Source organism: Nicotiana tabacum, chromosome 20 (genome assembly GCF_000715075.1).
Source record: "Nicotiana tabacum cultivar K326 chromosome 20, ASM71507v2, whole genome shotgun sequence".
Taxonomy (NCBI): Eukaryota; Viridiplantae; Streptophyta; class Magnoliopsida; order Solanales; family Solanaceae; genus Nicotiana; species Nicotiana tabacum.
This window is the reverse complement of record NC_134099.1, coordinates 102,285,835-102,299,979: the sequence shown is the minus strand read 5'-3', so window position 1 is coordinate 102,299,979 and position 14,145 is coordinate 102,285,835. Positions and strand designations below refer to the sequence as shown.

Below are 14,145 nucleotides of genomic sequence, written 5' to 3'. Positions count from 1 at the left end.
AATTGGAAAACAAATTTACTAACTCTCGCGGGCTGCACAATTCTAGCAAAGGCTGCCCTTAATGCCATTCCAAATCATATCATGCAATATATATATCCCTTCCAAAAAAGATTCTACATCAAATTGATAAAATCCAGCATGACTTTATTTGGGGTACAACTCCTCACAAAAAAAGGATCCACTACATCTCATGGGATATTGTAACCCTTCCTAAAAAACTAGGAGGGTTGGGAATCCCTAAAGCAACCCACAAAAATCAAGACATACTAGCAAAACTAGCATGGAGATTATTCATCAACCCGTCGACAGTGTGGGCAAACACCCTTATCCAAAAGTATAGTCCTAGATCAAATGCCAAAACCGCTTCCTTCATTTGGCAAAATGTTTTGAGAGGGTGGGAAATCATTGCCAAAGGAATAGCATGGGATGTTGGCAATGGGAAATCCATCAACTTCTACTTTGGAAGCTGGACTCCAAGCACCCCAAATATCCGCTCTTCCATTCAAGGTCCTCTTAAAAAAATGATAGCAACTTAACACTCGCTCAGGTTTGGAGAAATGACCAGTGGAACTGGTCACAAATCTCCTTTGAACTCCCAGAGAATATTAAAAATGATATCTCTTCCATCTCTCTTTCAACAAGCCCAATGGCTATAGACACCCCCATTTGGTCGCTCAACATAAATGGCACCTTCTCCACCCATTTAGTCTACACACTACTTCATCAACACCTCCAAATTGGCACTGAATATGATTGGATTTGGAAACTCCATACCCTTTACAAGATCAAATTTTTCCTCTAGCAATGCTATAAAAATAGACTCCCCACCAAGTCTTACATTCACCAAATTGGAGTCACTAACGACAATATATGCCCGATATGTAAAGAAGCAGAAGAAACCATCACCCATATATTCTTCCAATGCACAGTTGCATACACATTCTGGAACAGTAGGGGAATCGACACTAATGCTCTCCCCAATAACAAACACTGGTAGTTATCAATCAAAGACCTCCCAATACCCACTACCTATAACTGTATAACATGGGATGTCGTATTCTCATTTGCAATTTGGCACCTTTGGTTAAATAGAAACAATAACTGCTTCCACAACCTCTCTAAACCTCTTAATTACCAAATGGTTAACATACAGAACATCGAATTTAAACTACTAGCTTGTAAATACACGAGCCCACACACAAAAATACTATCCACATCAAATAGTACCCACCACCACCCCAAACATATAAACTAAATATAGATGCTTCCTTCTTGGGTAACCATAAGCTAGGAGGTATTGGGGGCCTTATAAGAAATACTCAAGGCAACATGATAGTAGGATTTACTAAAGCAATCAAAGCTTACAACCCTACGCATGCAGAGTTACTAGCACTTCATGCAGGGGTAAAGCCTGCAAATGACAAAGAGTTAGCTCCCCTGGAGATTGAAACTGATTCGACGGATATAATCCAACTACTTGAGCACAATAGTTTCCCTGCCTACACTAACACTATCATTGAATGCAAGTGCTTGTTGAAGAAATTGGGGAATCTAGTGGTCCGACACAATTTCCACGAAGGAAACAAGGTGGCACACTTTTTGAGTAAATTGGGCTCCAAACAACAACCTACCTCTACTATAAATATTTTCAACTCCCCACCAGACCCGGTCAAGAGGGCGATCCAAGAAGACAAAAATGCAACATCTACTACTAGGCTCTTATCAAGTTCCATATTTAACAAACTAGCAATGTTTGGGAACCTAAGCGTTATTCCTATTATTAGTACTAATGATGTAATGCCACTGTAGTTATTATTAATAATATTATCCACTTCTCAAAAAAAAAAAAAAACCTTAAAACTTAAAGAAAAAAAATACTAAAATTCCTATTGTGCAACCTCGTTAAAGAGGGGATTATTTTTTAGATATTCATTTTTCAGAATCATTAATATATGTGGGTAAGTGTTATTTATGGAAGAGAAGAAAAAATTATGAAAGATGGAGGGAAAAGGAAATGTAATAAAAGTATAGTGATGTAGAGGGATCCCTTAGTTAATGAGTAACTAACATGAAAATGCTAAAAAAGTAAAAAAATGTGCCAGTGTTGGACTAAATAAAGATTATTATCATTTATAAGAATAATTTTTAAAAAGGGAGCAATTATGTAAAAATCAAAACTTTTGTTTTGTTGACCTTTTTCGTTTTTTTTTTCAAAATCAGTATTTGGTGATGGAATTTTAAATTTTCCTCTTGAAGATGAATTTCAGAATTTCTCAAAAATTTAAAACACTTCTAAAAGCTATTTTCAAAGATCATTCACGAAACTTTAAAAATAACCCAAAATTATTTTCATATCCAAACACACTTAAAATATTTTCCCATTTTTTGCGAAATTTTACCATTCTTATATCGAAATGCCCACTAAATTACTTAAAAAATACAACTGATATCTGTTTACCTGAGTCGTACTCGTATACGACTGGACTTCAAAACACCTTGGAACCTTCTCCCGCGATGAAGAAAACTACCGGTCCTGATCTCTCCACGTCATCACACCAACTACATCAACTCCCTACACCCTTCCACATAATCGCCAAATACTCCAAGCTCACCGAAACCACCTCTTCCCCTCTCTTGTAAAATTTCACATATAAATACCAAAACATCTCGTCCTTTCCCTTTCTTCTTCAAAAAACACCTTTTAACAATCTGAGAAACTTCAATTTCCCTCCCCAAAAGTTTCTTTATGGATACACTGGTCCTCCATTCAAACAAGTGTAGTTCCTCTGTTCCCTTAAATCAATTTCTGCCCTTTGATATCTTTCCCTCAGTTGATTTTCATCGTTTGACTTTTAGTCAACTCTGTTTTTGCTTTTGACCTTAATTTCACCATGGGAAGAAGTAAGTTCTGCTTCTAATTAGTGAAATCATACTTGTAATTCGGCTAAAATTGATATTTAATTTTCTGTTTTTTTAATAAAATTTTTACAGAGAGTTCGCAAAGGAAGAATGCTGTGATGTTGGATAGTGATGACGCTGATAGCGCGAGTTCATTGTCAATTTCTCGGTCAGATATGATAGTGTCAGGTGTAGAGGTGGTTCAAATTGACAAGGAGACTTTGCTTGATCAATGTGTCGATGCCCTCTATGAGAAAAGGTTTTTTCCAACGCGTTACGCTACATAATATTTTAATGTTGCACGTTAAAACAAATTGGAGTAAGTAATAAACTTAAGTCATGTCATCATCGTACCAAAAAATGGATTAATATTGCATGGTGAATAAATAAAATGGACCATCAAATATAAGGTTGCATGAACATAATTTTAACAGCTTTAAAATTGTTTGAATTAATTCAACTATGTAGATTTGAATTTTGATGTGATGTTTTATTTATTACATTTAACCCTTGTTTTAATATTTTCTTTTTGTGTTCATATAATGTATATAAGCTAAATTAACCTATTAACTTCCATATAGTCAAATACCTGGGGAAGTTCTTGTTTTTCAGTTTCAAAATTGTTTTATTATCATAGCTAATACCAATATGGTAAATATTTGTCAAATTGGCATTTAAAATCTAAGTCTAGTTAAACTTCTTTATTATATAAAATAGAAATGGTACAGAGGGCTATTAGCTTTTGGGAAAACATAGTGGACCGTAGAGTTTTCCATGGAAATGTTCTTTCTTTCTTTGACATTGTTTTTTCTTTTTGGTACCACCTTTTTAAAAGGTTTAATATTAAGTGAGGTAAGCTTGGGGGAATGTTCTTATGAGAAGCTTTTTATGATTTGTGTTTGGATTGGATTGATTTATCAAAGAAAATAAAAATAAAATATTATTGCAAACCATCACTTGTCGAGAATGAACTTTGTAAAACAATCATCCAAACTTACATTTATTAGTTCTAGCTACAATTGATAAGTTATAGCTATATTCCTAAGTAAGATGTGCATTATATTAATTTTTAATTTTGAGATAAATTAATATGAAAGTACTAAAAGGTAAGTAATCATATATCTTTGAAAAACACATAGGTAAAAAAAATCATATTGAAAAGATAAGTACGTGAAAATTAAAAGGAAGATCGTTGATCCTTTTTTTGGGGGGGGGGGGGGGAAAAGCTAATAAACATGTTTTGGTTTGCTTTAGTTGTCAAAAGATATTTTGGTTTGAATTCTGGAAGCTAGAAACTGAACGCCAGTGAATGGTTAAATCATCAATCACTGGACTATATAATGTACTTTATTTGCTAGTTTACGGGCGGGCATCTTATCAGAGGTTTCTAATATACGCTTGTGTGATTCTTGTTGAAGCATATACGATTTTAAAGCGAATTCCCCATTCGTTAGGTAGAAACGATCACCAAGATGTTGTTCCTGTTGCCAAATGTATATAGTGTGAATGAGTCACAACTAATATACCAAAAATTATGACATCCACCAAATAATAAATAAGGCAATAAAACAACAATAAAATGAACACCAGAATTTACGAGGTTCGGCCAATTTTGCCTACTTCCTCGGACACAACCAATATTTTATTCCACTCCAAAAATACAAGTAAAATAATACTAAAGAGAGAAGATACAGATGCCTTAAGAAGATGAGAAGGCAAATGAGATGTGTTTTTAAATCCTAAACATTAGGCCTTCTTTTATAGGGAGAAATTCTCCCCAAATTAAGTCTCCCACCGATGTGGGAGTTTGCCATTTTCAACAAATCTCCACCTTGGCAAAATTCCACATCTTCAATTTTCTCTCGGTAACAAATTTTGGTTGTGTCTTCATCTTCAATCTTCAGTGTTCAACAATGTTGATCAAATCCAAACAATGTTGAAACTTGACCGCAGTCACCACTTTTGTCAGCATATCAGCAGGATTCTCTGTAGTATGAATTTTCTTCACCGTGACTCCACCTTCTTCTATGATTTCTCGTACGAAATGATAACGAACATCAATGTGCTCCGTCCTTGCATGATAAACTTGGTTCTTCGCTAATTGAATAACACTTTGACTATCACAAAAAATTGTGATACTTTTTTGTTCAACACCAAGCTCTTTTAGCAATCTCTGAAGCCAAATTGCCTCTTTCACAGCCTCTGTAATAGCCATGTACTCCGCCTCTGTTGTAGACAAAGCAACTGTTAACTGCAAAGTAGACTTCCAACTAACTGGAGCCTTTGCAAAAGTAAACACATAACCAGTAGTTGATCTTCGTTTGTCTAGATCACCTGCAAAATCTGAGTCACAATATCCAACTACAGACTGATTGCCTTCCTGCTCAAAAACTAACCCAACATCTACAGTATTGTGAATATACCGTAGAATCCACTTCACAGCTTGCCAATGCTCCTTTCCTGGATTATGCATATATCTGCTAATAACTCCAACAGCTTGTGAAATGTCAGGTCTCGTACAGACCATTGCATACATCAAGCTACCAACAACATTTGCATATGGTACCTTGACATATACTCCTGTTTAGCTTCATCTTTTGGCGACATAGTAGTACTTAGCTTAAAATGGGGAGCAAGTGGAGTACTAACCGGCTTAGTCTTCTCATCTATGCCAAAACGCTGCAGTACTCTCTTCAAATATTCTTTTTGAGATAAACAGAGTTTCTTTGAACTTCTATCTCTTATTATCTCCATGCCAAGAATTTGCTTTGCCTCACCTAGATCCTTCATCTCGAACTCCTTCTTCAGTTGAATTTTCAACTTATCAATTTCTTCCGAATTCTCGGAAGCTATCAACATATCATCAACATATAGGAGAAGATATACAAAGGAACCATCTTTAAGCTTGCACAAATACACACAATGATCGTATTTGCTTCTCTTGTACCCTTGCCGCAACATAAACTCGTCAAATCACTTGTACCATTGTCTAGAAGATTGTTTCAATCCGTACAATGATTTTTCAAGTTTGCACACCATATTTTCTTTTCCAGCAACTTTGAATCCTTCTGGCTGAGTCATGTATATTTTCTCCTCCAAGTTTCCATGTAAAAACGCAGTTTTTACATCCATCTAAACTAGTTCCAAATCCAACTGTGCTATCAAAGCCAACATAACTCTAATGGAGGAATGTTTTACAACTGGAGAAAACACTTCATTGTAATCAATTCCCTCCTTTTGAGCATATCCTTTGGCCACCAATCTTGCTTTGTAGCGAACATCTTCTTGGTTAGGAAATCCTTCTTTCTTTGCAAATACCCATTTGCACCCAATTGCTTTCTTTCCCTTCGGGAGATTGGCCAATCTCCATGTATGATTATGATGAAGGGACTGTATTTCATAATTCATGGCAATCCTCCACTTATCTTCTTCTGAACTTTGGACTGCATCTTTATAAGTGATAGGAACATCATCAGCTACAATTGAGGCGGCATAAGCAACTGTCTCTATAAGACGAACATGTTTTGTTATTGTCCTTTTTGGCCTGTTGGTTGCTATTGATTCAAGTTGTTGTTGAGGTTCCTGAGTTGGAATCTCCCTCTCTACTGGCTCTTCTTTCAGAGGATAATCTTCATTTGTTTCCTCCTCTGCTTCTTGTGTAGGAAAAATAAATTTTCCCTCAAACTCCACCTGCTTAGAAGCACCCTCATTTTGTTTGGTATCTTCTGTTACCTTATTTACCATAGCAGATTCATCAAAGGTAACATCTCTGCTAAATATTACTTTCTTTGTCATAGGACACCATAAGCGATATCCTTTGACTCCAGAAGTAATTCCCATAAAAATAGCCTTCTTTGCCCTTGGATCCAATTTTGACTCTGTCACATGATAATATGCAGTTGAGCCAAATACGTGCAAAGAGTCATAATCTACAGCAGACTTTCCATACCATTTTTCAAATGGTGTCTTGCCATCAATAGCAGCAGATGGTAAGCGATTAATGAGGTGGCATGCATATGTAATTGCCTCAGCCCAAAATTCTTTGCCCAAGCCAGCATTGGACAACATACACCATACCTTCTCCAGCAAGGTCCAGTTCATACGTTCTGCCACTCCATTTTGTTGTAGTGTATGTTTGACAGTGAAGTGTCGGACGATGCCATCATTTTCACAGACCTTATTGAAATGATCATTTTTGTATTCATCTCCATTGTCTGTGCGAATACACTTGATCCTCCTGCCTGTTTGATTCTCCACCATCGTCTTCCATTTGAGAAAAATTCCCAACACTTCATCTTTGCTCTTCATTGTATACACCCACACTCTTCGGGAAAAATCATCAACAAAGGTTACAAAATAGTACTTCCCACCCAATGAAAGTGTTTTGGAAGGACCCCAAACATCAGAGTGTACATAATCCAAAATGCCTTTAGTATTATGGATCGCCGTACCAAATTTAACCCTTGTCTGTTTCCCTTTGACACAATGCTCGCAAAACTCCAAGTTGCAACCTTTACTCCTTTTAACAATCCTTGATTTGATAAAGTTTTCAAGGATTTTCCTCCCGCATGTCTCAAGCGCATGTGCCATAGCCTGGTTGCTTCTGCCTCTTTTTCGTCACTGGATGTTACTGTCGCTGTCCCAATAACTGTACTACCGCGATAACGGTACATGTTATTGTTCTTCCGATTGGCCTTCATTACCACTAGTGCACCTGAGCATACTCTCATCACTCTATTTTCTGCAATGATTTTGAACCCTTTTTGATTCTAGGGCTCCCACATAGATGAGATTTTTCTTCAAACCCGGTACATATCGAACATCTGTTAATGTTCTGATCATTCCATCATGGTTCCTTAATCGTATTGAACCAATACCATATGAGGTAAGAGGGCTGTTATCCGCTGTGTGGACGACTCCATATTTTCCTTCTTGAAAATCCACGAACCATTCCCTGTTGGGACACATATGATAGCTACAAGCCGAGTCCATCAACCATATGTCTGATGATGTTGATGGCTCTGTTGTAACTAATGAGAAGTCTGAATTATCACCATCATCTACATTTGAATCCATAATGGCCTTTTCATTGTTATGTTTGGCCTTATTCTTCAACTTCGGACAATCTTTCTTCCAGTGCCCTTTTTCTCGACAAAAGGCACATTCATCTTTGCTGGGTTTAGATCTTGACTTGGATCTTCCTTTCTTTGTCCTCGTTTGATTTTGAGGACGACCCCTCACAACCAGTGCTTCTCCTTCTCCGCCCTTCTGTTTTTCTCCCTTTCTTTGTTCATAGCTGTACAAAGCCGAACAAACTTCTCTGAGAGAAATTTCGTCATTCCCATGGAGTAGAGTAGTTAAGTGACCCCAACAACATCAAGGACAAGTCACCATCATCAAAAGTTGCATCCATATTTTGCAAATCTGTGACCAACTTATTGAAACTGGTGATATGTTCATTCATCGTGGTACCAGGAACATAGGTGAAGCGAAACAATCTCTTCTTCATGTACAATTTATTTTGACTGTTTTTTTTCAAAAATTTATCCTCCAGTGCTTTCCATAATTTACTTGCAGAAGTTTCCTTTGTGTATGGATATTTCTGCTCTCTAGCAAGGTAGGATCGAATGGTACCGCAAGCAACACGGTTGATAATTCTCCAATCTTCTTCTCCAATAACATCTGGTCTTTTTTCTTCAATGGCAAGATCTAGCCCTTGTTGAAAAAGGACATCTAGAACCTCGCCTTGCGACATCCCAAAATGTCCTGACCCGTCAAAAATTTTTACTGCAAATTTCGCATTTGACACAATTCTTGTCATAAGCGAAGATGCCAATTATGATGTATTGTTGACACTTGAGGTAGATTCTTCTTGTTTATTGTCTCTCATCTTTGACACAAATATTATTTAATAGCTGACGACACAAATCAAGATTATTTCCTTTCTGGTGTGGAAGATCAGACTAAGCTGCAACCACATAGCATACTTAGACAGAACCTTGACTCAGTTACCAAGATAAATCTTTTCTGATGTGGAAGATCAGACTATGCTGCAACCACAGATCATACTTAGACAGTACCTTGGCTCTGATACCAATTGTTACGGAAGCCAAATGTATATAGTGTGAATGAGTCACAACTAATATACCAAAAATTATGACAACCACCAAATAATAAATAAGACAATAAAGCAACAATAAAATGAACACCAGAATTTACGAGATTCGGCCAATTTTGCCTACTTCCTCGGACACAATTAATATTTTATTCTACTCCAAAAATACAAGTGAAATAATACTAAAGAGACAAGATACAAATGCCTTAAGAAGATGAGAAGGCAAATGAGATGTGTTTTTAAATCCTAAACATTAGGCCTTCTTTTATAGGGAGAAATTCTCCCCAAATTAAGTCTCCCACCGATGTGGGAGTTTGCCATTTTCAACAGTTCCGGCATCCCAACCAGTGAATCACTAAGATTCCTTTTTCAATAGAATCTTTTGCATTCACAAGTTCACTGATTCCGGTAACTTAATTTGCTTGTTAATCCGCATGTCTATAGTTTTAATTTTTGGAAACGAACTTTTCTAAAGCAAATTGGGCTACAGAGCACATGTAATAACTAAGTTGTTTATTTTTGCTCACTAGCTCCAGTTGATAGATGGCTTGTATATGGTACTGCATTTTGCTTCTGACAAAGGGTGTGACTGATATAAATTATTATTTGTTGGTTATGTAGGGGATCAACGAGAGAGAACGCTCTTGCGTCTATTATAGAAGCCTTCAATAGTGACATACAGCATGAGTTTGTTGAAAAGAAGTAAGGGAACTTGTGTTATGCTGATCTGTCAGTTGTCCAGATTTTATTCTTTGACTTTAAAGTTCATATGGATGGAATGCTTGCTTTTAGGAATTACCTTTCTTGTGCTAGTATTACTTTTTGTTTTTTTAACAAAATCTTTGTTAAGATGGTTAAAGGTGGTGGGTAATATGGCTAGTATCCGTAAAATATCCTTAGACAACTTTTCTACCATATCCATAGTATCTACCAAATGCCAAACCAGCTAGAATTGCTCAGATATTTATGTTCACATGTGATTGGTTTACGGAATGTGAATGTTCTCTTTTGTTTCTAGGAGCACTACGGCCATGACTATGAGTTAATTCCTTTCATTTGGTAGAAATTTGTTATTTATTAATAAATGAAGATTTTGACTGCCACTCTTTCTAACAGAAGGCTAATATCAAGGATATGTTTGGTTCAAATAAATGATCCCATATGCGAGAGGGCCAAACATGTTTACTGCTCGTTCAATAGCTGCTTAGGAAATGTTAAGCCTTTAATGTTACTGCATAGCGGTTACTTACCAAAAAAAATAATTAATCTGTGTAATTTTTGACAATTTTTCTAATTCTAATTTTTCTTTTTTTGGTTAAAATTTCATGAGCCATGTGGGTAGTCTTAAAAAAGGAATCATGAGCCATGTGGGTAGTCTTTTGCATACTGATGATTGTCAAATTTAAATGATCGCATATTCATTGATTATGCTGCAATCAATATATCTGATAGTAGAAAACACATGGAATATTTAGTAGAAGATTTAGCTCTTTTTTTCCACCTCCGGAGTCCAATGAAGTATTTGTAGCACTTGCCAATATTACTGACATTTTGTTTCTTTTAGGTCCTCATGCTTCCTGTCAGTTATTGTTTTATGGTTTTAAATATTTATGGTCAAATCTTCAGCTTTGTTCTATTATGTTTTGACTTCTCAGATTGCTGTAATTGTAACTTCTTGTTGTGCTCTTCTTACTGTTATGTTTTATCATGCAGGTTTGCCACTTTGTTGCAACAATGTCTGAATTCCATTAAACGGGGATCCTCCAAGGAGATAGCTTTGGCATCTCATTTTCTTGGTCAGTAATCTTCTAACTCTGCATATTGATGAACTGTTGGGTTCAGATAGTTATCCTTCAAGGTGATGCCTAGATTTGACTTGTGTCTTCGTCTGTGATTAGGAATTTTGGCTTTAACTGTTGGCCCTGGGGACAAAGCACATGAAATGTTGGAAGAATCAGCGTCTCCTATTACGGAGGCTCTTAAATCTCGTTCTGAGACATCTAAGATATCTTCGGTGTGTTTGTAGATGGTGGATGCTTCTTTAAGTATTGTTATTTCTTTGCAATCAAGCTTGAATGCTTTTTTGGGTGAATTCAGCTACTGGAGTGTTTGGCCATTATCACTTTTGTTGGAGGTGAAGAGGCAGAGGAAACAGACAAGTCAATGCAATTGATGTGGCAGGTCATTCATCCAAAAAATGGTCCTAATGTATGTACCCCTCATGTTTAGATGTTTATTTTTCAGCGGGCGCAGATTTTAGAAGCTTGGTTTTGTTGCTGTTATGTGGATGTATATTGTGATGCTAATGCCGATCCTTGATCCCTATCTATCAATATTTCTGTTTTGCGCTTCACTTTTTAAGGTTTGGTCTTGCTGCTGTCATGTGGATGGTATATTGTAACAGAAATTCCAATCCTTGTTCCCTATCTGAGTATTTTGTTTTTGCTTATGACTTTTGTTATGTTACTTAGTTCATTGACAACTGTGTCTGGTTCATTGATCAGGTAGCTACTGCTAAACCTTCACCACCAATGATAACATCAATGGTATCTGCGTGGTCTTTCCTCCTTGCTACCATTGATGGACGGGCACTAAACCCAAAAAGCTGGCAAGGGTGAGTATGTGCCCGAAATCCAGACCTACCCCTCCTGGAAAGGAAAATCAAAGAAAAAACCAATAAAAGGAAGAAAGAAGAGAGAAAAGTTGTATTTGTAACATCCCATCAAGGACATATTATTCGTGTAGTATATTTGGATGAAGATTAGAATGGGATGCAGGGTTTGTGTTTGGTGAGTGTATGACAATTGGAGTGTGCACCTTCCCATGATGCAGGTCAATCTCTTACTTTTCAACTCTGCTGGACAAGGACGACAGAGCTGTACGCATTGCAGCTGGCGAAGCACTTGCTTTAGTTTTTGAAGTCGGGAATCTTGAGAAGTTCTCTGTTGAAGATAAAGGATCTAGTGACAGCTCCACAGATGAAGCAAACAAATCTAAGAATATTTTGCATATCCAAGGATTAAGAGCGAAGGTCCTGAACCAGATGAGAAGCCTTTCAGTAGAGGCAGGAGGCAAAGGATCAGCCAAGAAGGACCTCAACAGCCAAAGAAACACATTTCGAGATATCTTGGAATTCCTTGAGGTACTACTCTGTTTTCAAGTTATTGCTCTGTGATTGTAGTAGCTACTGGCTCTAGTAACTTCCTTACAATCGGTATTAGGATGGTTACAATCCAGAGAGCTCAATGAAGATTGGTGGGGAGTCACTTACCACAAGTACCTGGCGTCAACTGATACAGGTCCATGTCATCCCTGTCAGTCTTATAACAACTGGCTAGCTGCTTATCTGCTGAAATTATGTGTAATTTGTGGAACAGTTAAACTTTCTAAAGCACTTCCTTGGAGGAGGTTTTGTGAAGCACATGCAGGTTTATTTTTCCTTATCCATCTCTTGAGTTTTTGGGCTGTTGGTGTTGTTTTTCTAGTTCTTATAATCTATATTCCTGTCCACTGTGCAGGAAAATGAATTTCTTCATGATGTCTTTGGTTGCACACCGAAGAGAAAATTGCTTTCGGGTGTTGAGCATCGTGTATCTGGAACAGAAAAGGTGCCTCTGTGCTTCTAAAAGCACTGTATTTTATGGATATGTGGTGTGTAGACGTGCTGAGATCACTTTAATTTTTTCTTTTTTAAAAAGATTAAGCCATCACCTTCAGGGCTGTGTGCCTTTAGTGTGGGGGTTAAATATCCTCGAGCTATTTGGCTAAGAAGTCAGCCTCTTCGTTGGCTTCCCTGTAACAGTGAGAAATCTTTACATCTGTGCCACTTATAATCTGGACAATGTCTCTGATGACCCTTTTCAGCTCGAGGATATTTGTGTCTTTGTCAGTTTGTCATTCAGCGTGTTAGTCACCACCATAGAATCTAGTACAAGATCATAGTTGTTAATCCCTTCTTGTTTGCACCAGTTCAACCCATAAATAGCTGCCATTGCTTCTGCTTGGTACTTACACTGAGCTGGTACTGGAAATTCCATGATCTCTTTAGGTTGACATTCCTCTTCGTGTATTTTTTGTATTGCTGGATAGATTTATTTCTTCCCTGTCAGGTCTCCAGAAAAAAACAAAAATAAGTGTTTTTCATTGTTTCTTGAGTCCTAATAATAATAATTTGACTGACCATTTATGTTATGATAATCCTCTTTATCAGAGGCTGTACAAGTCACCAAACTCAGTCGCTAACAAGGCTAGAACTCAATTTCGAAACAAGCAAAGGATGTTATCTCAGGCAAGTAAAAACCTTCTTCTTCATTCTGGTCAATTTACGTGTCCATGATGTCATCGGGTCGTACTGCTGGTGAGTAGATATCTGAACTTCACTTTCCGATGTCTCACAGCTGGCAGATGAGTTCTCATCAGTTTAAATTTCTTTTGTTGATTCTGCCATCTTATGGAATAGTATCTTTTTGGGAGGTAGTGTTGCATCTCCTGTTAATTGTATTAATCACTCATCAAAGATTCTCTTATTAGCTTTGAGTTCCATCTGGGTTCGTGGCTAAAGAAGGAATCTCTAACTCGAAAAAATATTTTGTCATAATTTTATGGCCTGTCATGTCTATCTAACTAAGTATACGTGTGGTGGTATTTCGCAGGATAAGAATGTGAGGTGCTACTACACGGCTGGTGATGAGGCCTGAAGATTATTAGTTGAATAGAATCGCAGTTCACAAGCTAATATATATATACATTTGGATATATTTTGGTTCCCATGTTAAGATATTCATTTCTAGTCGGACATTTGTATAAAGATATGGTTGAAACTCCGAAGATGATTATATCGTCTGTGGGAAGCTTGTTGGTTCCTTGTTATTCTTCTTTCACTTGAACTGAGTCATCTGAAGAGTGTTTCAGTTTGCAGCTAAAATTTGTTTAAGCGATCAACTGGGAAAGACTCAAAAAATCTGCGAGGAAGATAATTTAATTTCTACTGACTTGTCATCTTTTGGCTTTTAACTGCATCTAGGGAGACATCACACCTGCCCTGCTGTATCATTCGCATTCCACCAAAAGTTCAACTAAATGGACTATTGGATTCAGTAACTGGATCTATCCCTAAAATTTGCTAGTTGGGG

General features: G+C 37.0%; 2 protein-coding genes across 3 annotated transcripts; both read left to right on the top strand.

Moving 5' to 3' along the window:
* The first annotated feature begins 1,329 nt into the window (after nucleotides 1–1,329).
* Nucleotides 1,330–1,809, top strand: LOC142174477 (uncharacterized). Its single transcript, XM_075240278.1, has one exon. The coding sequence runs from the start codon at nucleotides 1,330–1,332 to the stop codon at nucleotides 1,807–1,809; it is 480 nt and encodes a 159-aa protein (XP_075096379.1).
* A 653-nt stretch (nucleotides 1,810–2,462) lies between these two features.
* LOC107813216 (uncharacterized) lies at nucleotides 2,463–13,903 on the top strand. 2 transcript variants are annotated; one of them, XM_075240942.1, is made up of 13 exons: nucleotides 2,463–2,901; nucleotides 2,992–3,157; nucleotides 9,635–9,715; nucleotides 10,727–10,809; nucleotides 10,912–11,027; nucleotides 11,111–11,221; nucleotides 11,518–11,627; nucleotides 11,846–12,155; nucleotides 12,235–12,312; nucleotides 12,391–12,441; nucleotides 12,532–12,621; nucleotides 13,224–13,301; nucleotides 13,666–13,903. In XM_075240942.1, exons 1-13 carry the CDS (start codon nucleotides 2,892–2,894, stop codon nucleotides 13,708–13,710), a joined length of 1,329 nt encoding a protein of 442 aa, XP_075097043.1. In that variant the 5' UTR covers nucleotides 2,463–2,891; the 3' UTR covers nucleotides 13,711–13,903. The 2 variants fall into 2 exon arrangements, with proteins under 2 accessions (XP_075097043.1, XP_075097042.1); XM_075240941.1 differs by lacking the exon at nucleotides 13,666–13,903 and having other exon boundaries at nucleotides 13,224–13,485.
* The last annotated feature ends 242 nt before the right edge of the window (nucleotides 13,904–14,145 follow it).

What these genes read in the sequence shown, in the direction of transcription:
- LOC142174477 (XM_075240278.1), top strand. Translation starts at nt 1,330, where the DNA reads ATGATAGTAGGATTTACTAAAGCAATCAAAGCTTACAACCCTACGCAT.
- LOC107813216 (XM_075240941.1), top strand. An exon ending in TTTGGCATCTCATTTTCTTG is followed by an intron (nt 10,810 to 10,911) that starts GTCAGTAATCTT and finishes GTCTGTGATTAG; the next exon opens with GAATTTTGGCTTTAACTGTT. An exon ending in GTTTTGTGAAGCACATGCAG is followed by an intron (nt 12,442 to 12,531) that starts GTTTATTTTTCC and finishes TCCACTGTGCAG; the next exon opens with GAAAATGAATTTCTTCATGA.